Raw genomic sequence first — 22,898 nt, 5'->3', positions numbered from 1 at the left:
CTTCATACACCTGTTTTTAGAATGTCTAGAAATTGAAAGAGTTTGGCCTCTGAAATAACTTGTAGTCCAATCCTAACCATGAATGTTCAGAAATAAGTGCTATTCAATTCAATGAGGCTTATTCTCAAGGAAGTCAAGTTAGGGTCGCAGCCTTTGAGATCATGCTTTTGTTTATGTTTGATCATTATCTTTAATATCAACCAAGAATCCCTCTTGATTGTTCTAACAATGAAATGTGTCTGTACAGCAAGAACAGCTTCCCCACAGTAGTGGAGGAGTGGAGAATCTGTGGCCCTTGACTCCTAATTGCCATCAGCCCCAAACAACATGGTCAGTGGTCTGGGATGATGGGAGTTGCAGTCCCACAGCAGTTTGAAGGTGTCACAGGTTCCCTACCCTAGTCTACAAATACATCTAATTCTGAGCTAGCATGAGAGATCTTTTGGATTAGAATGAGTAGTTAATGAAGTTAAGCAACAGCAAGATAATTTTAAATACATTGTATCCAGTTTGTGTGCAGTTTGTTCTCAGAAGTCTCTTTAATTCAGCAAATGTTTCTGTGCATGGAAGAGGAGAAAGTTATTTTTGATAATTATTCCCCTTTACCTCTGCAGGTCCCCATACCACAACCCAAATCTGCTCCAGAGGATTGGGGAACTCTCTGGAATAGTATGGGAGGTACCTCAGGGGTCTGCAGGAAAAAAGGATTAATGAATATAATCTTCCCTGCCCTTCTGTTCACAAAAGTCTAGGCTAGACCAAACATTCTTCCATAAGCAGAGGACAATTGGATGCAACTCTATCAGGGCTGGTTACAGGGAGCATAGGACTCTTTTTACAACAGCTGCACTGGCTACCATTCTGTTTCCAGACACAATTCAAAGTGCTAGTTTTGACCTACATGGCTTTGGTCCAAGATATCTGAAAGACCTATTTCCCTCATATGAAACTGCCTGGGCTCTGAAATCTTTTGAGGGAGGCCCTTCTCTCAGTCTTGCCACTGCCAAAGGCACACGTGCTGGGGACATGGGAGACAGCCCTCTCAGTGCCTGCTCCCAGACTTTGGCACTCCCTTCCTAGAGAAGGTAGACTGGCTTCCTCCTTCTCCTTCTATCACAGGTGAAGACTTTCCTGCTCCATCCAGTTTTGGGGAACTGATTGTTTCTAAGGAAAGGGCTGGCACTATTTTTATTGTAATTATCTGTATCTCATATCTGTTGGTGTTTAATTGCTTTTAAGTTATTGCTTTTTCTGTTTTTAGCTGTTTCTATTTTATCTGTACACTGCCTTGAGTCCTGGTCTGGGAAAAAGGTATCATCTTTGGTTTCTCACCACATATGTATTTATTATATTCCTCCATAAATTACTAGGGATGGGATGGACCACATGTCAAATACATTTTGACATTAAGATTCCACCAGGCAGCCATGGAGTTTTAAAAGCTCCAGGCAGCTAACCACAATACAAGTACAGCATGGTCAGTGGCAGCTTTAGTATCTTCCATCTTTCCGTCTGAATGGCATTACACCATCATTTCAATTTGCATAATCTTTTCTGGGACACCCCAGAGAAAGACAGCAGAGGCACACAAAGAGATTGTGACACATTAGGAGCCAGGTTAATTTAAGACCACCAACTTGCTCTGCTCAGGACCTAAACCTCCCTGCTGGTAATGACTGCCTTGCTCTGTTGACCTTGAGGTGAAAGGTTCCATCTCCTTTTTCCAGGTCCCTGGGGCTAACTGTTCTACCCCTTCTATGGATTGCTTCGGCCATGGTCACATTTTTATGCATTTTCTTTTAGCGGACACACTGTGGCACAGAATAATTTGAACAGTGAAACAAATTCCAACTTAATGTTAACAGCTCAATCCTACAGTTGCTGTCATTTACCTCTTTCAGCACTTAGCTGCTGCTTCATTACTTGCTTTTAAGATTATTATCACTAGTGGTCGCCTTCCCTGCTTCTAATGTGGCAACAAGAATAAATAAGGGCAGTAATCACTCCACACATATAGGTTATATGCATGTCCTCCTGACTAGAAGAGTCAATGAACTCTACTTATCAGAGTCAGAGGAAACTTTGCTTTAAAAGTCATCAGGACTGCACTGGAGCAAAAAACCCCTAGCATAATCCCAGGTGTTCCGTCATGGAGGTACAGACAGCTGTATTGTTATTTTGATATGAAGTTGTCTTATATTATCATTGTCCATCCAACCTACTATTGCATAATCTTCTCCAGGCCTTCCTCCAGAGATCTTTTTAGGTGGAGATGGTTAAGAAATGAACCCAGGACCTTCTAAATACACAAAGTGAGGTTATTCTACTATTTATATTCTGCCTTCCTATAAAACACAGTATACATGACAGCATGTGGTCAAGCTTTCACATCTTTGGTCTCCTATGCCCAGCCATAAAAGTGACAGGTGTTCGAACAGCAGCAGTGAAATAATACTAGTCGTAAGTATTTTCTAATAAGTCACAAGTCACAGCCCTGTAAACACTTGAGAAATGGTAAAGAGGTTGCACAACTGTCCAGGATGTTATTTTGCTTTGAGGACATACTGAAGGAAAGCATATCAGAATTCACTCCCTGTCCTCCATGTGTGCTGGCTCTCCTAGCCCCACACAGTATACATTCAGACTTTGTGCTGGAGTTACACTGTAGATATAGACGTAAATTAGTGGTTTTTCCAGTCCAGGTCTGAAATCAGTGGTTCACAGAATACAGGCTATATTCTTGTTTTTACTATGCTTAATTTCATGCAAGCCAACAACAGAAATTAGATTCAAACATGCACATTCCTAACAAGCATACCACCCATAGATACCATGCTTATCTGTAAATATGGGGTTGTCAATCAGTCCCAACCTGCCAAATAAACAAAATAACATGATGTTCATACATAAGGAGAAGATTTTTAATAACTTTGTTAAGAATAGCCACCCTGTTTTTTTCTGAGAAGAATACTGAAAAAGATATATGCCTGTATGTGGGAAGTCACCAGCAAATGTCCAGGTTATATAAATAGATCTTCTCCCCCACCTCATCCTTCCTTGGGAAACAAGGATTGACAGCAAATGGAGGATTCAGGATGCTGCTTTCATTTTCCATCACTGCTCATTTCCCTCCTGGGAACATGTTCCCAACTCTTAGCACTGAGGGTAGGGAGTGGAGTAGAGAGGTTTTGATGCAGAATGCTAAATGGAGAACTACAACCCATCATGGCTTAGTTTTGCTTTCCTAACTTGGAAAAACTCCCACAAATATCAGTGCTACACAATGCGAACATAAGGTCCAAGCACGGGGGTTAACCAAAAACACCTGCTGTTCATGGAGAAGCAGAATAGGCTAGTCAAAGACTGAGCAATGAATGATACCCATAGCAAAGCCATTGTTCCAGAACATCACAATGACAATTGGAGTTCTATCACTAAGGAAGAAAGGCAAGACTTTGCCCTCCTGCAAAGCCTACAGACTTATCCGCATTGACAACACACACAATTTTGATAAATCTTGTAGCACTTGCAGGGGTGGTGATTCTTGATGCTCTTGCAATGGAATGAACTCTCTGAACCAGAGAAAATTGTATTTTCCAAAAATGGTATAATGATGTATGCCAAGATCATGGTGCCATTTCCATGTGATGAGGCCAATACAGAACTGCTAAAGAGAGCAGCAGATGAGAGGTTCTAATTATTATTCAGCAACAGTGGTCTGGGTGTTCCCACTGAATGTGAACATAAACACTGATACAAGCAGAACAATGGGCTTTGAACTGGCTGCAGCAGGAAGTGAATGGGGAAGCTGTTCATGGCTCTCTGGGTACTGCATTGTCTTACTGTCTATATGCAGAGACTAAGCAACACTACCCAGCTGGTGATCCATGTGAACTTCTCTGCTGGCAGCACTGCCACATCAGAGGCAATGCAGTCTGCTCTGTCATCAAACTGTTAACTCTGGGTAAGGGAACATAGGATTTGCCTTGTTGCATTATATGCAGATACATCTGAAAACTGAAAGACTGAATCATCCAATTGGTCATTCTATATCTAGAAGAGGTGTAGTGTGTGATGGAGTGAGCTCCCGTTGCTCGGTCCCTGCTCCTGCCAACCTAGCAGTTCAAAAGCACGTCAAAGTGCAAGTAGATAAATAGGTACCGCTCCAGTGGGAAGGTAAACGGGGTTTCCATGCGCTGCTCTGGTTCGCCAGAAGCAGCTTAGTCATGCTGGCCACATGACCCGGAAGCTGTCTGCGGAGAAAAGCCGGCTCCCTCGGCCAGTAAAGCGAGACAAGCGCTGCAACCCCAGAGTCGTCTGCGACTGGACTTAACGGTCAAGGGTCCCTTTTCCTTTACTTTGAAATAAGTGGGGGGTGCTTTGTCCCTGTCCTCTCTTGCTCCACTATATTAATATCTGGAACCTAAGGTAAGAAAGTTAGTGCTGCTACTTCTTGAAGATGGATAAATTAGTGCTGCTCCTTTGAAGAACTCCAAAGCCAAAAGCAATAGAAGTCCATCATTGCTGGCTTCCTAATCCAACTGCCTGCTCCTCCACTGCCTGCTTAATAAAATCCATCAGTGCTATTTTCTTTTAACCTCCAAGGACTAAGAGGAGTGGTGGTGGGAACACAACTTAGTGCTAGAATGAAACAGTTTATATGCAGCCTTGAAAAAGAATGTTTACCCTCACATGAATGCCCTATAGAAAAGCCTATATAAATGAATGGCTCTACCCCACACATGCACTCCACACAGAAGCTCATAATCTGCAATGACGTATAAACAGTGTACATGAGCCATGACACTTTTGTCTGAGGCTTCATGGGTTTGTCTGTTTTTAAATGTGATGCTAGAGCATTCTTTCTGAATGCCCCTGCAGTAAAAAAATCATGCAGAATCCTCAGTCTGGAACCTTACATGCCTGTCCCCAACCTCTTTCCTTCCTGCTCAAATATAGAATTATGGTCTGTTCCTGCTGTTTAATCTGCCAAGTAGAATGTGGGCCAAGTGGGAGGAGGTGTCAGGCGCATTAAATCTCTCACCTTTCTCTAAGCCCTGGCTGCAGTTTATTGGCAGAGTTGGTGGCCTGGGCCATGTTAACAGCCCACATTGATTAACTCTTCCTCCTCATGTTTCCCACTTTCCTAGCTGTGCTCTTCCCCACCCCCCACCCCCTTTCTATTCACCCACCACCTCACTAGAAAGAGAGGCACATAAAGACATACAAATTATCGACTCAGGGAAAAAACCTAATTAAAGACAGCTCAGTTTACAGCTCTGGTTTCCCAGCTGGCTTTTAGGCAAGGCTAGAGGTTAATTCTCATTAACTGGGAATAACTGAAATAGGGGTTCAAGGGAAATAAATGCATTGCAGAACAAAAAGAGAAACGTCAGTGATGGGCTGCAGAGGCTTGTTGGTGTTTTGCCAGCACCTTGCCCTTTAAGTAGCCCCCAGTCGCTACCACCAGGCAACAACCAGGCAACGACTCCTGTTTGGACATTGACTGGAAGCTCCACCTGTGGGAAAATCTTGTCCCCGTCGTCAAAGGGGGGGGAGACCACCCAAGTAACTGCCCACAAGGTACAACACAGTCAGTCAGGTGATTTGATATTTCCTCTAGAAGTTGCTAACCCACATGGTTTTATCCATTGTCATCCATTTGTCTCAAGAGACAATTGAGTGCTCCTTTGGGGGTGAAGTCAAACCTGCATTAGCAGCACCAAAGTATCCTCCCTGGGATGCAAGCCTGGGCAGTGTGTATGGAGGTTCTAGGCTACCCAGATGGCAAGACCTCGCTGATGTGGTCCAAAGGAAAGCAGAGCAATATGCTTGGCACCAGCTTGGCTGCAGGAGTTGCTAGGAGGCAGCATACAAAGGACCATCCAATAGTCTTAGGGCTTCCACTCCAAATTTGTGTAGGGTTCACTCCTGAGCCTTTTCTTGTCCCAAAGATATCCCGCAAGAGTGCAGAGGTTTGAGATCAGAGTTTTCCTTCTCCTAGATGAAAAACTCAGGTTTTTCCATCCAGCCCAGGTTGATGAGCCCTGCCTGCCCCCACTTCCTTTTACAGCATGTGCAGAAACTGCCTTCTTAACCATTAGACCCACTATTGTTCTCACTCAATCAGTCCACTGGTGCCTGTCATTGTATGCAGGGGAAGACCCAAACTCATTGAGGGTTTGAGACCCATTGGCTCTCCTCACCTGGTTTAGCTGGGCAGTTGAAGCCATTCCCGGGGTGTGGCTGTTGTCACATGCTGACAGCTTCTAGGAGCCACATGTGAGAACTAAGTGCAGAATGGAGATCAAAGATGGACAAACTACCCCAGAAGAAGCATGAAATGTCCCCCACCAGAGGTACTACCCCTCTGCTAACACCCCACATGGTTTTATCACCTATCATATATTTACAGTGTTCTGAATTTTTAAGAAGTCTAATTTTTGCCTTGCTTATTAAAAAGGATCTATTCCATTCCTTTTAGATTTATAGAGAAAACTTCATAGACCATGTAATCTAAGAGCTAACAAATATAGGTAAATATATGCATTTATTTATTATTAATGCGTAACAGTTGCTTTCTTTCTTCCGAATATACTTCAGACAACAAACAGCATCTAAAATAATTGAATTTAACATTTAAAAAACCAACAATAAGTTAAAATACCAGTTTCATCCAAAACAGCAACAGCAGACCAACAGTGCAAAACCTACACAGTATTTCACAACAAAGTCAGTCTAAAACTTATTTCCAATATAAAAATGTTTTCACGAGCTGCTCAGAGAGAATCAGGAAGAACAAATCTGCAAACATGTTAAGGGCATTAAGCCCAGGGCAACGGAGGACAGTGTGGATGGAACAAGAATTCAGCGAAAGGAGGAAGCGATTCCTTGGAAAAACATACTGTGGGGTGGATAGAAGTGCTGAACGCAGGGGAGAATGATCTCTTCAGTAGGAGGAATTGCAGATAGTCTTATTTGGAATTGCGGGAAGCAGTTACCTGCTTACTGAGAAAGATTTGATTTAATTTCCTTGGCTTTACGAATCAGGAAGCATTGTTTCCATGTTTATGTGCATAACTGTCAGCAAACTGCAGGTAAGTTCTTCCATCCCTTTCAATACCTTCACCATTCAATTCGTTTCCAAGCTGCCTTCCATTTCATTGCCAAGTCCCATGATTCATTATTATTTCTGCTTTTGTCAAAGCTTCAGGACCCCAGAGTCAAGTGATATGGGGCTGGGGGGGGGGGGGAGAAACCTTACTGGCAAAGGTAGAACTTTCCCAGCTTTTTTTATTGTAGAGTAACAGGAAACCAAATCCTCTTATAAAAAGGCTCAAAGACATTATCAAAGTGATTCATTTGAAACCCCCACCCCCAATTTCTAAGATACAGAAATCTTTCAATAGGCCCAAAGGAGGAACTCAAATGAGTACTTATACCATTAAAACATAAAGGTGGGATAGATTATATTTCTGTCTACCGCTTGTTCTCTGTTCATATTCCAAAGTTCTTGCTTGTAAAAGAGAAGGGCACTCAGGAGTGCAGTTCTAGCCAATCCAGAGCTCGAAGTAAAAAATGCATGGTGCTAGAGGAGAGAGGCTAAACCAGACTTGTTACTAAAAAAACTAACATAGTCAAATACTGTGACCTTCCATGTTCTTGACAACCTTACATTTTTCAGTCCCAGGCGGGCAGCAAAGGCAAAAAGAAGAGGTTTGTCAAGCCATAGGTAGGTCCCCACACATGGTCTGTGGCCTATGTTCAGTTTGGTGCATCACAGAAGTTGTGCAGAATCAATACTGGATAATTAACTCCAACTGCTGCCACAACAATCCTTACTATAACAGGGGCAGAGCTGGGCTAGACTTCCCCTGACAGTTTACTGAATGTGGTTAAGAAGCTTTACAGAATGAAGTACACAAAAATACAGAACAGCTAGGAAGAGGATATTATAATATCTGTATGAGTCTCAAGTATCACACTGAGTCAACATAACTGATTTCGTACCTGAGGTCAAGCATATCTCAACCCAGTGGCATATCAACTAGTCTAAATTGCCTCCAAAATCAATTAATCTATTTGTTACAGCTAAAAAATAATTCAAAGGAACAGGAGTAAAAGAGGACAGGGTGTCACAAGATGATTCACCCCTGCATGACAAACTGCACCTACCAAAAGTTCTTCCATGAAACTATTAGAGCACACAGTTCTTCCTTTTAACTTTGGCTACCCTTCATACAGTGAGTGCAGAACAAATCGTTTGCATTCGTAATTTAGCACTGTAAATTCCTAAATGAATGCTTGCTTAGAAAAATAATAAGATCTGAACATCAATTTCAAGTGTTCAGAGAGCCTCAAGTGTCCTATCAAGGTATAATCTTAACAGCCACCCTGTAAAGATATATCAGTATCCCCTCTATATATGAGTGGTACGGTTATTTCTGTTGATTTCTCTGCTAGAGAGAAGTATAAGAGACACTGGTGAAGTGTTCTAGACATACTTAGCAATCACTTTCATGCATCCCTGTGCTTGCAGGGCCAATGTGACTGTCAGACATCCTGCAGATTAGCTGCAATTACAGCTCATAGAGGCCAGAGGATGTTTCCTATTGAATCTAATAGCACATCTGTGCTCCTATCACCACTATTACCAAATCTGTGCTCCCATCACCACTATTACCAATCTCCTCCTGCCACTGCCAGTCCCCAAATCCTGCCAGTACAGTATGTGAATGTAACAGAAGCCTACTTACAAAAACACTGAAAACACAAAAATAGTCATACGGTTGCAGGGTAAGTGTCCACCTATCACCTCATAACTCACATCAATAAATATTCAAAAGATGATGGCTCTTAAAATGTGCAAACATGTTAAGCACAAGGTTCAGACTTACTGGTGATGAGCTACTGTGGGCTCCACATAACCTGTAATAAATACTCAAAGATAGACACAAATGATATTTTTGTCATTAAAATGACAACGTAATAAAACACATTTATTGACAGATCTTAAAAAGCAAACTTTTAAACACACACTATTCATCACATTCCCTGATCACCTCCCCTTGATCTGCAAATCTCTCACATTTTGTCATGTGCCCAACACATGCAATTTCATGCTGCAGAAATCTGAAGAGTAAAGGAGCAGCACAGTATGAAAATAGAGGCCTTCATGTCATATCCTGGCAAGAAGAAGTTGCAATCTATAAATACACCAGCCCTGAGATACACATTGATTCATTTCCCCTGATTATGGAAAAGGAAGAAACATTTGCAGGAAATTTGTACCTAAGCTACAGGCTTCCTTTGCTTTTAGTGGATAGTTACCTATAGATGCTACCCTGACCAGAGTCATACTCTTTCATTTTTGAGGCAGCACTTTGTATTTTGCACACTGTATGAAATACAGTGCTGTATTCCCCTTGTTTATAATGCAATTTCATGCTACATGCAACTTGAAAGTACAATGAAAAGTTCAAGTATCTTAAGTCATGTGTAGTGTATAGTCTTTTATATCACATCACTATAATTAGCTGCAAGCGCACAGGAAGTAGACACACTCACGCAAGGCGACAGTCTTGTGCACACAGAATTTGCTTTGCCTATTAGAGATCTTTTCTGCTATCTTTTAAGGTTTTTGTGAGTATGGTAAGTCGGAGAGCTTCTCTATTGACTTAAAACTAAAACGTAACCCCCAGGTCTGGATCTTGGTACTCTCCAAGACACATTCCAGATACAGAACTTTTAACAAAACATTAATTGCCAGAAACTGTGTGATGGTGACAAAAGGCATGGGGACAAGTCGGCGTTGCCAAGCCAAGTGTAGAAACAAAGGCAGCCAGCTATCTGAGACTTACAAGGTCTCCATCACACGCACCACCACATCTCCTTTCCCACCGCTGGTCCTCCACCTCCTGCAGTTCATAACATTCCCTGTCAACTCCCTCTTTCTTCTCTTCCCTTTAATGTGCTCTGCCTAATTTCCCCCTTACCAGTGCTATCCCCAGCAAGGTGAGCACTTCAGCCCTGCAACCAGCATCAATTCAGTGATACAACACAGAGAGAACACTATTTTCTAACCACTTATTTTGAAAGACAGAATTCGAACAAAGCAGTAGCACAAACAGATTTGTCCCTACCCACCAGAGGTTAAACATAGGATGGGAGAGGAAGGTGGGAGAAGGAGGTGCCAATCCAGTTCTGCAAGATTTAAGCCACTCTCACGGACAACCATAATAGCAGCACACAGTTAGTTCACTTGGAAATTCTCAGTAAAAGAAAAATGCATTAAGTTAAAAAGTCATCATAAAGTAGTCTGAAAAAAATCACAGGATGAAAAGGTTTTACTACAAGTTGGCGCATGTGTTGCTCTTCATTGAGCATGCAAGCAGAAGCAGTACGAGGACAAAAAGGCTAATGTAGATCAGACTCATAAGAGGCATCCTCCTCCCTGTGAGGTCAATTAATTAATTCAATGCAGTATCCTTCACAGGCGATCATTGCCGCATGCCAACTAGCTCTGAAGGTTTACAGACAGTCATCCCAACACCTGTCTCCTCCTCGGCATGGAAGATCCACATGCAGCACTGCAGTCCCTTCCTAGGAAGCTCATATGTGACTTGCTGCCAACTTCTCAGCACACATAGCAGCTTGGGTTCACTGAGCTGTCAATCTGCTGTCTGTACTGCCAGCTATGGTGCTTGACTCTAAAAAAATCTAAGGAAACTCCACAAGCTGCAAGGCCAGTTATCTCCAGATGGAGAGAGACACTGAAGTGCAATGCACTACATGTGTGATTGATGTAGGCTGCTAGCCCAGGGGCTTCTCAGAACCTATTCCAGAAAAAAGTGTTGCTCATTATCGTGGCTAGGATCCCAAGAAAATCTGCTGCTGGAAATAGCATTCTTGGAAAGATAGAGTGGCCACTCTAGCGAACCTGAAATTAAAACAGAACCTCCAGGTCTGGATCTTGGTGCCCTCAAGAGACGCATTCTGGATACAGAACTTTTATCAAGCCATTAATTGCCAGAAAACATAACACAAGGAAGACCACAACTATGCTATAACACTGATTTAACATAGTGACTGTGCCTTACCTTTGAAAGTGAGCTGCACTCTTGGAGTAGCAAAGAGGTAATCCTTGGAGTAGGATGGCCACCAGCCTACAATTAGTAAGGTTGCCCAAAGCAAAAAGCCAACGAGGGGCATAGTGGGAAGAGGTGTGAATCCAAAATCCAAGCAGAATTCTTAGGGAATCTATAAGAGATGGGAAAGTGAAGACAGAAACATTATTTCCCAGGACAGGTTATGAGACAGGAACTGAACTAAAATTCTCTGGTTAAAAGTCATTCTATTATTCTGCTCAACTCCACCCTTGGGAGGAGAAACTTGCAGGTTTAACAATTCACCAGTCTGTCCTTCAGAAGGCTAGCCCATTTCCCCAGGGCACAGTCTTTGTCAATCAACCTAATTGCAATTCTGAAATTAAGATTAGGTGAGAGAACATCTAATTTTGGAGTGGGGAGAAGAATACTGTTGCAGCAGTGAATACTGTATGGCCCAATCAAAATGGGCTCATAATATATTGTACCTCTCCCATACTCATTATATAGTGCAAGATGGCTATACTAAATCCAAAACGCAAAACTATGGCTGTGATTACCTATGCCAAGTTATACAGTGGTACCTCGGGTTAAGTACTTTATTCGTTCCACAGGTCCGTTCTTAACCTGAAACTGTTCTTAACCTGAAGCACCACTTTAGCTAATGGGGCCTTCCGCTGCTGCTGCCGCTGCGCCGCCAGAGCACGATTTCTGTTCTCATCCTGAAGGAAAGTTCTTAACCTGAAGCGCTATTTCTGGGTTAGTGGAGTCTGTAACCTGAAGCGTATGTAACCCGAGGTACCACTGTATTTCTCATTGTGAGAGAAAATAGTGAGAGAATCAGCCTCGCCCTATGACTAAGAGCTAATCTTTGGGGGTTCCTGGAGCACACAGGAACCTGAGCTTCAACTTTTTTGTTCTGCATTCCTTTAACATTATGGTTTTAGCTGGCCTTATACACTCCCCTATATTGAGGGTACTCTGGCACATGTCACACTTCAGAACATCTTCTACATAATTATTTGGATTAACTTTGCCTCTCTGTGTGTTTTGTGAACTTTTCATTTTAGGTTTCATGGAGCCTCTAGCCCTGAACCATTCTTAGCCTTTGATAAATATTTTTTGTCTTCAAGGTAACAGATAGAGGAAGAAAACAACAACTGCAGCACATGCCATAAAGAACTGATATATATTTGGAATGGAAAATTCTCCCTTCCTCTTCTGCCCACCTCTTCTTTTGAATGAAGGGGGGGGGGGGGAGTCCAGACACTGCTAGTTAGTGTGCAAGTTCCCAGAGGCATTTGTTACAGCAACTTTCTGTATTTGAATGCATAGAGAATAATTACATAATGCAAAGAATCCATCAATAACATTATCAGTATTTATGATTTAAGTAAGATTAATGTAAGCTTTTTGGGTTAGTTGCGGTACTCTTACGCACACTTTGACCGTGTGTGCCTTTTCACTGACTGAACTCTTAACCAGGGTCACTGTCTTTACCACCAGAACATCAGCTTTTCACAGTGTGGCTGGAGCAGTCTCCAGAAAGAATGAATACCAGACCGTATGAGCCCAACTACAATTAACAAGCTCACATGCTGCTCTCATTTGGTAAAGTAAACAAGGTTTGATTGAGGGGCAGTAATCAAGTCGTCTCCTCTCAGGAATGAAAAGAGTCCTTATAGGCCTATCCTATGGCAGTCAGAGCCAGCAGCCCACCCACTGGGGGCTTCTCCACCCCCACAAGAGTGCCCCTTCCCTACAGAGAGAAAGAGAGGAGGAAGGGGCTGCAGTCTTTATGATGTACTACCTCTGTACCCTCCTGCTGAGCACAGAAATGCAGTGAACCAGGGGGGAAGAGGACTTGTATGGTACATTCTCCACTTTCTAGTCAGGAGAAATCTGGACTTAATTATTTAAAACACACACACAAAGACAAAATGCATTTTTCTTAATAGTAGAATTAAAAAAAAAAAAGTTTGTGCGTACCACCAGCTGGGTTCCACTGTGCCTCTGAGCTGGAAAAGATTTGACAGACTTGCCTAAATAGAGTGCCAGGGGCCCCGTGAAACTAGCTAGCCAGAAATCAGATGGGACAGTGTATGTGGAATTTGCAATATTACCTTTATTCATCACAAAGTGTAAGTTACATACAGCTTTCTCCACTTCAGCTGACACCCCGCCCCCAAAATACACATACCACTTTCTAATACACAATGCACCTTTGCTGAGTCCCTCTGCATATGAACCAAAGATAGCTTCCTGGCCCTCTGTTTCTCTGGAGGAACTGTCTTTTATACCACTGGATAATGTCTATTCCGTCACATGATACAGCAACTGAACAGTTTTGATTTGTCTGCTTTCTGCACTTTCAGTTGCTTTATGCTTACAAAAGCAGTTCCTCTAGGGCATGGGTAGGTAAACTAAGGCCCAGGGGCTAGATCTGGCCCAAACGCCTTTTAAATCCGGCCTGCGGACGGTCCGGGAATTAGCGTGTTTTTACATGAGTAGAATGTGTCCTTTTATTTAAACTGCATCTCTGGGTTATTTGTGGGGCCTACCTGGTGTTTTTACATGAGTAGAATGTGTGCTTTTATTTAAAATGCATCTCTGGGTTATTTGTGGGGCATAGGAATTCGTTTGTTGTTGTTTTTTCAAAATATATTCCGGCCCCCCACAAGGTCTGAGGGACAGTGGACCGGCCCCCTGCTGAAAAAGTTTGCTGACCCCTGCTCTAGGACAACTGCAAACCATTCATGCACTGTTTTAGCATACTTAACTATATTCAGAGTAAATTAACACTTCACAAGAATTAGTTCACTGTTTGTTACACCGGAGAAATGGACAAAACACATAGAGCCCTAGATTGGCAATCAGAAGAACTGTTTCATCAGTAGAACTGCAGGCTTTTGGTGCAAACTACTTTCCCCAGAAGTCAATGTTAAAAGCTCTCATTAATTTTAATACAACAAAATATATATATTTTTAATGTCATTGAGAGGCATCCAGCTGGAAGACTTATTGTGTTGGGGAGCTGAATAAATATAGGGCAAATCACAGGAGTTGGCAGTCTACAGAGATGGAACAGGTGGAAAAGGCTAACAAGCAGAATAGAACAAAAGAAATACTGTAATATTGAGTGCAAAAGCTCCAACACACTATGCCATAGTGACTATGATGATAAGGTCTAGTCCATGCTCTCTTGGTGGTGTACTGTAGTTGAAGGGCATCCCTATATGCACATGGGTTAGTACTCATGAATGAACCACTCAGAATGTGCTTCCAGTCGTTGCAACAAATATCTGTTGGCTCTACCATCTCTTTTGGGCAACTGCATAGTGTTATCACAGGCAAGAGTTCAAATGACTACTAGGCATGGTTATATTCTACCTCCAGTTCTGGAAGTAGTTTGTCTCTGATTACCAGCTACTGAGAATCTCAAATGGAGAGTTCCTTGTTGCATTCAAAAATAGATGGGCCTTTGATCTGATCCAGGGGGACTTTTCACATATTTTTAAATTTGGATCTTCTTCCCCTCCACCCAGACAGTAGGTAACATTTTGTTTTTCTGAGCAGCTGAACCTGTGAAGTTTGCAAGATCCCTTGGATTCAGTATGTGGCATTCAACCACAGCCCTTGGAGTGGTACTGGACCCGCCCCCCAAAAAAATCCCTTTATTCTTGTTCAGTAAGAAGGAACCTGTCCTTTCCCAGCTCTTAAAATGCTCATTTGAATGGATCACAAGGATTTGAGTCCTTATTCCCCTACCACATCAGGAATATGATGGCAAGAGGCATGCATCAAAGGTCTCCTTCTCTTGTTCTGTTTCTATTGTACTAAGAGTACATATGGATGCAGTTATAAAGCATGCTAAAATTATTCAAACAATGTGTGTACATGTGAGCAGGCAAAACCCCTTTAAATATTTAGAGTTTCTCGCTTGCAATCAAGGTAACTGAAAACCTCAAACCTAATGTACTGCATACACATTATTAGCACTTCAGCCAGTTTCTTAAGAAATTCTTAAGAACAATTTGCAGTAAAATGTACATACACATACCACAACTAGGGAAAGGAAAACTGACCAAATGGCTCCCTATGGAAGCACTTCCCAGTGTGCTCCAAATTGATGAATGCTTGAGGGGGGGGGGTCAGGGAAGGTGGGGGCATAATTGCTACCAACACTGCCCCCTCTGGTTCGCTGGTGAGATGCAGGGAAGTGGTAGTTAATGACAGAAACAAACTTCAGGGATTTCACAGGAAAATCCTTGGAATCAGTCAAACAAATCCAGACTGGCTCTATGGACGTTTAGGGTAATTGATGGGCCCCCAGGAGAACACAGCTTTCTTCGGCTGTGGGCAATGCACCACAATTGCAGGAGTTAAAATTTCCCCAGGGGCAATATATCATAGCAATTTCCTTTGCACTAGGTAAATATTTGTATTATTTGCCTGTCTTTCCACACACATTCACACTTCCCCTTTTGGAGATTCTTCACTCAGCGCACACATCAGTTCTTTTTGGAACCAGAATGTCTAAAATCCAAATTACCCTGTGAAATAAAAGCTACAATCGGCTGCATTTAAATCAAACCCCCGCCGGCCTTGGGAAATAGTTCTGGCAAATACCAATATTGCATTTGGATGGTGCTGTGCATGCCATTGAGAGTGAGTGAGATGGCAAACAAAGGAAAAGAGCAGAGAAGGGGGGGGGGGAGCGGGAGAATGTAAGAAAAAGAAAGCAGAAAGGAGAAACAGAAAGCTGAGAGAGAAAAGCAAAGCGATCAGGAAAATACTGTACTGTTCTTGAGAAGTGTTCCCTGGCTCTAAAGTGTCAGTCTGTCTCCTGATGGAATGTGTCACTGTGCGGACTTAGGGAAAAGACAGTGTGTCATGCTTGGAGACCAGCGGTCCTTTTGCATATGAAGCTCAGCCACTTTTCAGTCACCATAAATAAACAAGAGATTATTCCAGCCACTTCTGAGCCGAGATCATAATGGAAGGAAAGGAAGATTGGGGACCCCTTCTGCTGGCTCCTAGTGCATCTGTTCAGGAAGAGAGGGGTCTCTGATCAGTTTCAGTTTATAAATGTCAGTGCATGCATCTGAGTCTCCTGAGAAAGGAACTTAAAGAACAGGAAATGTTTGGAGAAAGGCAGAAAGAAGAAGAAAAAATCAGGAATACAAGAGAAATTATTAATAACTCCATGACTAATGTGTGCATGCACACAACTGGAGAATGATGCCAGCAAAAGCTTCCATATCTGCTTGTCAGGGCACAGGGCTAATAACTTTACCAAACTACACTAAGCTGCAACTCTTTGATCCCCTCTGTGGCACCATAGCCCAATTTCTGTGTCTCCCTGGACCCAGGCATAGGCAAACTCGGTCCTCCAGATGTTTTTTGGGACTACAACTCCCATCATCCCTGACCACTGGTCCTGTTAGCTAGGGATGATGGGAGTTGTAGTCCCAAAACATCTGGAGGGCTGAGTTTGCCTATGCCTGCCCTGGACTATATGGAGACAGGCAGAATCCTCTTGGAATGTTTTATTCCTTCTAGCCCATTGTTGGGTTGGTATTCACAAGGTGCAGCAATCTAAGTACTTCCTCTTTTTCATGTTCACTTTCCCTTACCAAATTCATGTATAATTATGAGAATTCTAACAATTGTAGTAGACACAAAAGAGGGTCTATTAGACACCTATTCTTAAATTGCTGATTATAAAGCACGTAGACTTGTTTCATACTGAATCAGTCAATCAGTCCATTTAACCCAGTATTCTCTATTCTGACTGACAGCAGCTCTCCAAGTTCTCAGAAGGGGTCTTTCCTAGCCTTGTTAATTGAGATCATTTTAAGTCAGGGATGAGGAACCTGTGGCCCTTTAGTTGTTGTTGGATTCCAATTCCCATTAGTCCCAGCCAACATGACTGGTCACAGTCTCACGACATCTGAAGGGCTGAAGGTTTCCTATCCCTGCTTTAACTGGGGAACCAGATGTCTTTGCCTACCATGAGTTTATTAAGAATGGGGATATGCTGCTGGATTACCGTAAATTGAGGACTAGTTGGGAGTGGAAAAGGGAGCAAAATTCTCTTTCTTGTCTCTTTTTGCCTACATTAACAGTATTTTTCTCACCTAATGTTAAATTATTCTCAACTGTACAAGGAAATAGTAAAAATGTGTGACTAGTCCACTAGTTTAAAGTCAGACACACATTCCTACCTGCTTACATATGCATGTAGTATTTTCTTACATTGCCAAGCTCATCATGAATAAAGTAGCAGAAATGTGTTCTTTTGGGAGCAAGGCCACCTAGGTAATACATGTTTTTAGTTTTGTTTTTAAGAGAAAAATAAAAAGAGATTCACAATTAATAGGGGTTAAAATACTTGCTGATATATCTGGCTATATAAAAATCAAAATCTTATAAACTAGTCTGTGAATGTTATAGTATACAGAAAAGTACATTTGTTTGCTGTGCCTGTACTGCTCTACAAAAAGACCTCACACACACTTTGAAATGCAGGACAAAATAATATCAAATTGCATGATTACAGCCACATGATTAATAGTATTCTGAGGGACCCTCACTTCTCAAAGTTACTGGTCAGCAAGATACCCTTGGCTGATCTGCAAATTTGACAACACAATGCCATTTGTACATCTCTATTCCTGAAGACATGTGTAATTAAAAAAGCTAGCGCAAAAACGAATTCTGTAAGTTTAGTACATTATCCAACTGCAAATCCTTTCATAGACAAAATAGCACCACCTACCACAAGAGGGAGGTAGCAGCAGACTCAGGGGAACCTCAATGTTTGCAGAAGTACAAAAACCCTTTGGGGAGGAAAAATCATAAAGGGGTAACTCAAAACAGTCTAGTGAGGACTGAGCATGCTGAATGAACACAAAATGTTGAACTAATATTGAAGGGGGAGGGAAGAGAGACAAGCAAGGTGGATGGAGTATCCTGGAATGTAAGACTGGCTGAAAAGGAGCACTCCACACTGCAACACTTTGTTGCAAACTCCACTTATCAGTATAACTCAATATATTTTCTCTGACATAATTCAAATGCTTTTAGGATGTACTCATAAAAAACAATAGCATTATAGGATGGCCTATCATTTAGTGTTTGTTTCCTAAGTTATGTACTGGGAAGCAAAGTATACTCCATGACCATCTTGGCTTGTAGCTGTTTCTGGTCCTTGCATCTTCTATCTGACTAATCTTTCCTTGGAGACTGATTTATTCAAATGGCTGGCCCTCTAAGTGCTGTATCACAATAAGTTCCACAGGTTAACTGTACATTGTGCAGAAAAGTACTTCCTTTAAGTTCACATTCTGACACGTGACACTAAAAAATTTGCTCAAGCATTTCTTTCCTTATTTTTGCCAGATGTGAATGTTGTTAACATAGGATCTACTGCGTGAGAGAAATTGACAGTATAGTCAAACTGATGCAGGTTTTACATTTGCATTATAATAGAGCAATTTAACAGCGCACCAATTTAAGCCTCCCAAGTGAAAATACCCTGAATGTTGTTTGTGCAAGACAGAAAGCATAAGAGAACCAATTTTTTCAATTGCATGTTCTCGCTTTTGTAGGTTTTGAATTGCAGACCCAAGGAAATGCAAAATACACACACATAACAACAACCCCTGCCCTCCACTTACGGTAAGTCTTATTTGTCTTCTACCCAAACCACAGCGAGAAGTGAGGCTGCTCATGACAAGGGCAGAGCCAGAAAGCAGACACCTGCCTGGTTTCTCAAGTTTCCTTATTTGATTAGAGCTATACTGTTTAATTGATTTGATTGGCTGGATCAACCGATATATACCTTTTGACTAAAAAGGTACCCTTGGTTATCCGGCAACAGACTGCTATGTATTGCTTTTCGTGACACCTGGCAAACACCATCTTTAAAAGAGATACTTCCACTCTTCTCACAGCAGGAGAGGATGCCTCTTTCGTGATAGTGTCTCCTAGGGCATATTCATCAGCTAAACACAAAGAACATAAGCTCCTTTTTTTTTTTTTTTTTTTTGGCTTCAGAGCTGTTTTTCACCATATGTAAATTATGCCCATTTAATCAATTCATCAATCAACAGATAGCCTAAAAACTGCTAAGCTGGGTGGGCAGTAAAGTAAAGCTTCGGAAAGCAACTCTGCTCTAGTCGGTCCTGAAAGGTGGATATATAAAGCCTACGCTTGCCCAGAATGCTCATTCGCAGTACAAAAGCCGCCACCACCCCACCAATCTTCCACACGAGATACTATCGCGTGCCAAGCGCGAGAGGCCCGAGACTCACTCGCGACTTGTGAAAAGCGCTCCTCTTCTCGCACTTGCTGGCCCGGCGAAGGCGCGGGCGCTTGAAGCCGCAGGAAGTCATCGGCCCCCCAAAAATGAAGAGCGGAGCGTGTGTACCTTGGCTCCCTAGGAACGCGAGGGCCTCGAGCTCATTAATTAATTGCCCGCCAGTTGCGCGCGTTACGCGGGCACAAGAAGAAGCCGAGCGACGCTGAGGCTGGCAGAAGAGAGGGCCGAGCGAGTGAGCGAGGGAAGGAAGGAGGGGCAGGCCGGCCGGCCCACCAAACAACCTCGACGGCGGCCGCCTTCCAGTCTTCGCCCAGCGTTTTTACCTCAGGGAGAGTTGGCAGGAGCGGCGCGAGTCTCAGGGCCACGCCTACCGCCCTCCTAGCGGAGCTTCTGGTGCACCGGGAGGAGAGAAAAAGAAACCACCACGCGGCGGGAGGGGAGAGGGAGAAATAAAGGCGGGCCCGGGAGCGGAGCGCGCGCGTGAGCTTTCACCTCAGCAGTCCGTGCTGGGACGAGGGAGCGAGAGAGAGAGACCTTGGCTCGCAGACCGCTGGCGCGGCTGAGGAGCCGACTTTTCCTCTCCCAGTCTGGAGCCAAGGAAAACGTTTCCTCCCTCAAGTTTATGCCCTGCTAACCTCTCCAGCCCTGTGGTAAACTAAGCAAAACAAAAGACTTTTCACCGCATGTTCACACGCGAGGCTGAAATCGGTCTGCGAGGCGCGCTGGGTCAGCATAAAAAGCCTCGCCCCAGCGCACAGCCTTCATTTCTCACCTGCCGTTTCTGTCCCACACGAACAGTATTCCCACGGAGCACACAAATAAAAAGCAGCGAGTTAGGCTGGGGGCGGGACTCAATGGCGCGTTTATGCAGCCCGACCCTGCGGGGTTACTCTTAAGTAAAACCTGGGGGCGGGGGGTTCCGCGTGTGTCTTACTCCCAGGTAACTGTGCGCGTCACACGTGAAAACCACCAAAGTCTCTCCTCCCTTCCTCTGCACCCATCCCACAGACGCCAGCCGGACGACTGTGCTGGAGCGCTGCGTTAATCCTGCCCTGGGACAACAACGAAGGCAGTGGCAACTTTGAGCACGCCTAGGGATCCGGCCCCCGGCTAAGGCGGTGGACCCAGAATTAACGCTCGATTCACTAACCAGTAACCACCACTACAATTTCAACCAGTTTTGTAACATTTTTATACCAAAACGGCTGAACTTTGAAGCTTAAGATCCAGCCGGCTGGCTTGCACGCAAGTCGTTTTTAAACACGCGCAAACATACCAAGCAGGCTTCCAGCGCTTTGTGGAAGGCAAAGAGAGGGGTCCCGTGAAGACAGTCGGCTCCCATATCTGCTCTGGAGGAGGTTGGCGTCGCTTCTTCTCCAGGCGTCTCCCTGTACTTGCTCTCGGCTCCGGGCCTTTAAACCTGCCCGGCTGCCGACCCGTCCTCGAGGGCTGCCAGGCCGAGAGCAGACACGAAGGCAGCAGCAGAAGCGCCCTCTGGAAAGAGACTCGTGCCTGTTTAGGCGAGTCGCGAAGTCGGGAGCACCTTGGAGACCTCGCTCCCCGCAGACAACAGGGTTGTTATAACGGGGGCTTTTGTGCAAGGGGGGTGGGCATTTCTCCCTGGCGAAAGATAATTTCACCCGCATAAAAGCGGGCAGCGTTTTCCATTTTTCCCCTCTCTGCCCCCACCAACTCCCACTTTTCCGGATTACTGCTCAACTTTCCCATCACAGTGATGGAAAAAAGGATTGGACCGGCCGGCCGCTGTCACTTTCCGGATGCAGCGAGTGTGAAGGAGCCGCTGAAAGTTTGCTGCTTCCAACAGCTCCCCACCTCCGTCAGCTTTGATCATCAGCCTCCGTCCCCCCCCCCCCCTCTAACTGTACACACAATATCACCGCCTTCTACGCTCCATAGGTACCAACTCCCTGGGGCCCTGAGCACCCATAAAATTCCCCATGAAGGGGCCTGGCACCCACAAATTTTGCACGCTGCATAGCACCCCCGGCCCCGGGCACCACGGTCGTGGGGCCAAGTTGGCACTCCTGCTACGCTCCCATCAACAGGGAGGAAGCAGAGCAGCGCAGCAACGGCATGGAAAGTGGAACTGCTGCACCCGCCGCCCCGTGGGGCAAACCGAGCTTCTCTCCACCCGTCCATCTCGGCTCGATCCCTTCCATAGACGGGGCGACGTGACACCTTTGCTATAGCAGAGACCCAGAGGAGGTTGGCAGCTCCATTGACAGAACCGAACTCACTCTCTCCATTAATTCGGAGGCGCGTGGACAAACGGGGAGGGGGGAATGAACTCGCGTTGCGCACACGGACGTACCTTTTTGGGTGTAGGCAGAGCAGTTTAGCCGGTTCCCCAGAAAGGTCACGTCGCTGCTCGCCAGTAGGACCCGAGCACTTGGTCCCAGATCCAGAGTAAAAAAAAGGGGGGGGGATGGGAAGGAGCGAAAACCCTATCTATTGACACCAAAGAGGCATTTTCTCACCAGCTGTCCTGGTAGCGGCGTCCCACCGCCATCCCTCTCTCTCTCTCTCTTTGGTCAAAGTAAGCGGGCGGCCGCCGCCGCTCCTCCAATGTGGTCGGCAGCACCTTCCGGAATCCTGGACTTGGAATTCAGGACTCGAGTGGATTTCTCCGCCAATCCATAGAGACGCTCGACCCAAACCGGTTTCCAGAGGCAGCAGGCAAGCCGGATGGGACTTCCTTCGCACCCGCGGAGCGCAGCGGGCTCGACTTTTCGCGGCGCCTCTCGCCGCTTGTTCCGAGCGTAAATGCGCGGCTGTGTGCCCGCCCGCCCCGCGTCTGCACTCACTCGGTCCTTAAGTTCTCATTGCAGGCCCGGAGAGCAGGAGGCAGAAGGAGGAGGGAAGAAAGAAAAAGAAATAATAATAATGAAAGTGGCCTCCTGCCCGCAAAAAGAAAAATAAAGAAAATAAACCACCACCCTCCCCCTCCACACACACACACACACACACGCTCGAAATCCGCTCCTCTCACATTGAGCACCCAGACCCTATTCAGTCAATTGGCTTCTACCGCCTTTCATTTGCATAGCCCCGCCTCCCCGTCCCCACCTCCCCGGGCAGGGAAGCGGGGGCCGGACCCGCCGCCGTTCTCTCCTCCCCACCGCCTCCTCTTTTTTCCACCTGTGCTGCCCCTCCCCTCCCTCCCTCCCTCCCTCCTCTACCCCCCCCCCCAGCCTTGCTGCCCCGCTCGGCTGGGCTTGGCAAGGCAGAGGCGGGCGAGGGAGCGAGCGAGCCGCGGGATTCCTGCGCTCTCTCCGGGTATCAGGCGAGTCCGGCTCGCGCGACTGTTGACTTTCTCTCCTCCCTCCGGCTAAGGCTGAGTTTCAGCAAGTCCCCCCGCGGCTTCCCTATTCCATCAAGAGAATTGGGGGGGGGAGTGCCTTATCCGAAACAAGACTGATCACGCACCCCCCAAATTCGTGTATACA

At 44.8% G+C, this 22,898-nt stretch overlaps 1 protein-coding gene across 7 annotated transcripts in view; it reads right to left on the bottom strand.

The window, feature by feature from the left end:
• The window catches only part of SEMA3F (semaphorin 3F), a 122,978-nt gene extending 100,420 nt beyond the window's left edge, over positions 1–22,558 (bottom strand). For 2 of the 7 annotated variants that reach the window (XM_028718636.2, XM_028718642.2), the window contains exons 1-2: positions 21,930–22,558; positions 11,100–11,259 (exon numbers count right to left, since the gene is read on the bottom strand). In XM_028718636.2, the coding sequence (XP_028574469.1) occupies positions 11,100–11,211 (112 nt within the window). In that variant the 5' untranslated portion in view covers positions 11,212–11,259; positions 21,930–22,558. Of the gene's footprint in view, positions 1–11,099; positions 11,260–17,886; positions 17,923–19,423; positions 19,739–20,707; positions 20,933–21,763; positions 21,894–21,929 lie in introns of those variants that run through there. The other 5 variants (XM_028718637.2, XM_028718639.2, XM_028718638.2 and 2 more) reach the window with 5 other exon arrangements.
• Positions 22,559–22,898: the final 340 nt, after the last annotated feature.

This window comes from Podarcis muralis, chromosome 2 (assembly GCF_964188315.1).
Source record: "Podarcis muralis chromosome 2, rPodMur119.hap1.1, whole genome shotgun sequence".
Classification (NCBI taxonomy): Eukaryota; Metazoa; Chordata; class Lepidosauria; order Squamata; family Lacertidae; genus Podarcis; species Podarcis muralis.
This window is presented reverse-complemented; position numbering and strand designations above follow the sequence as displayed.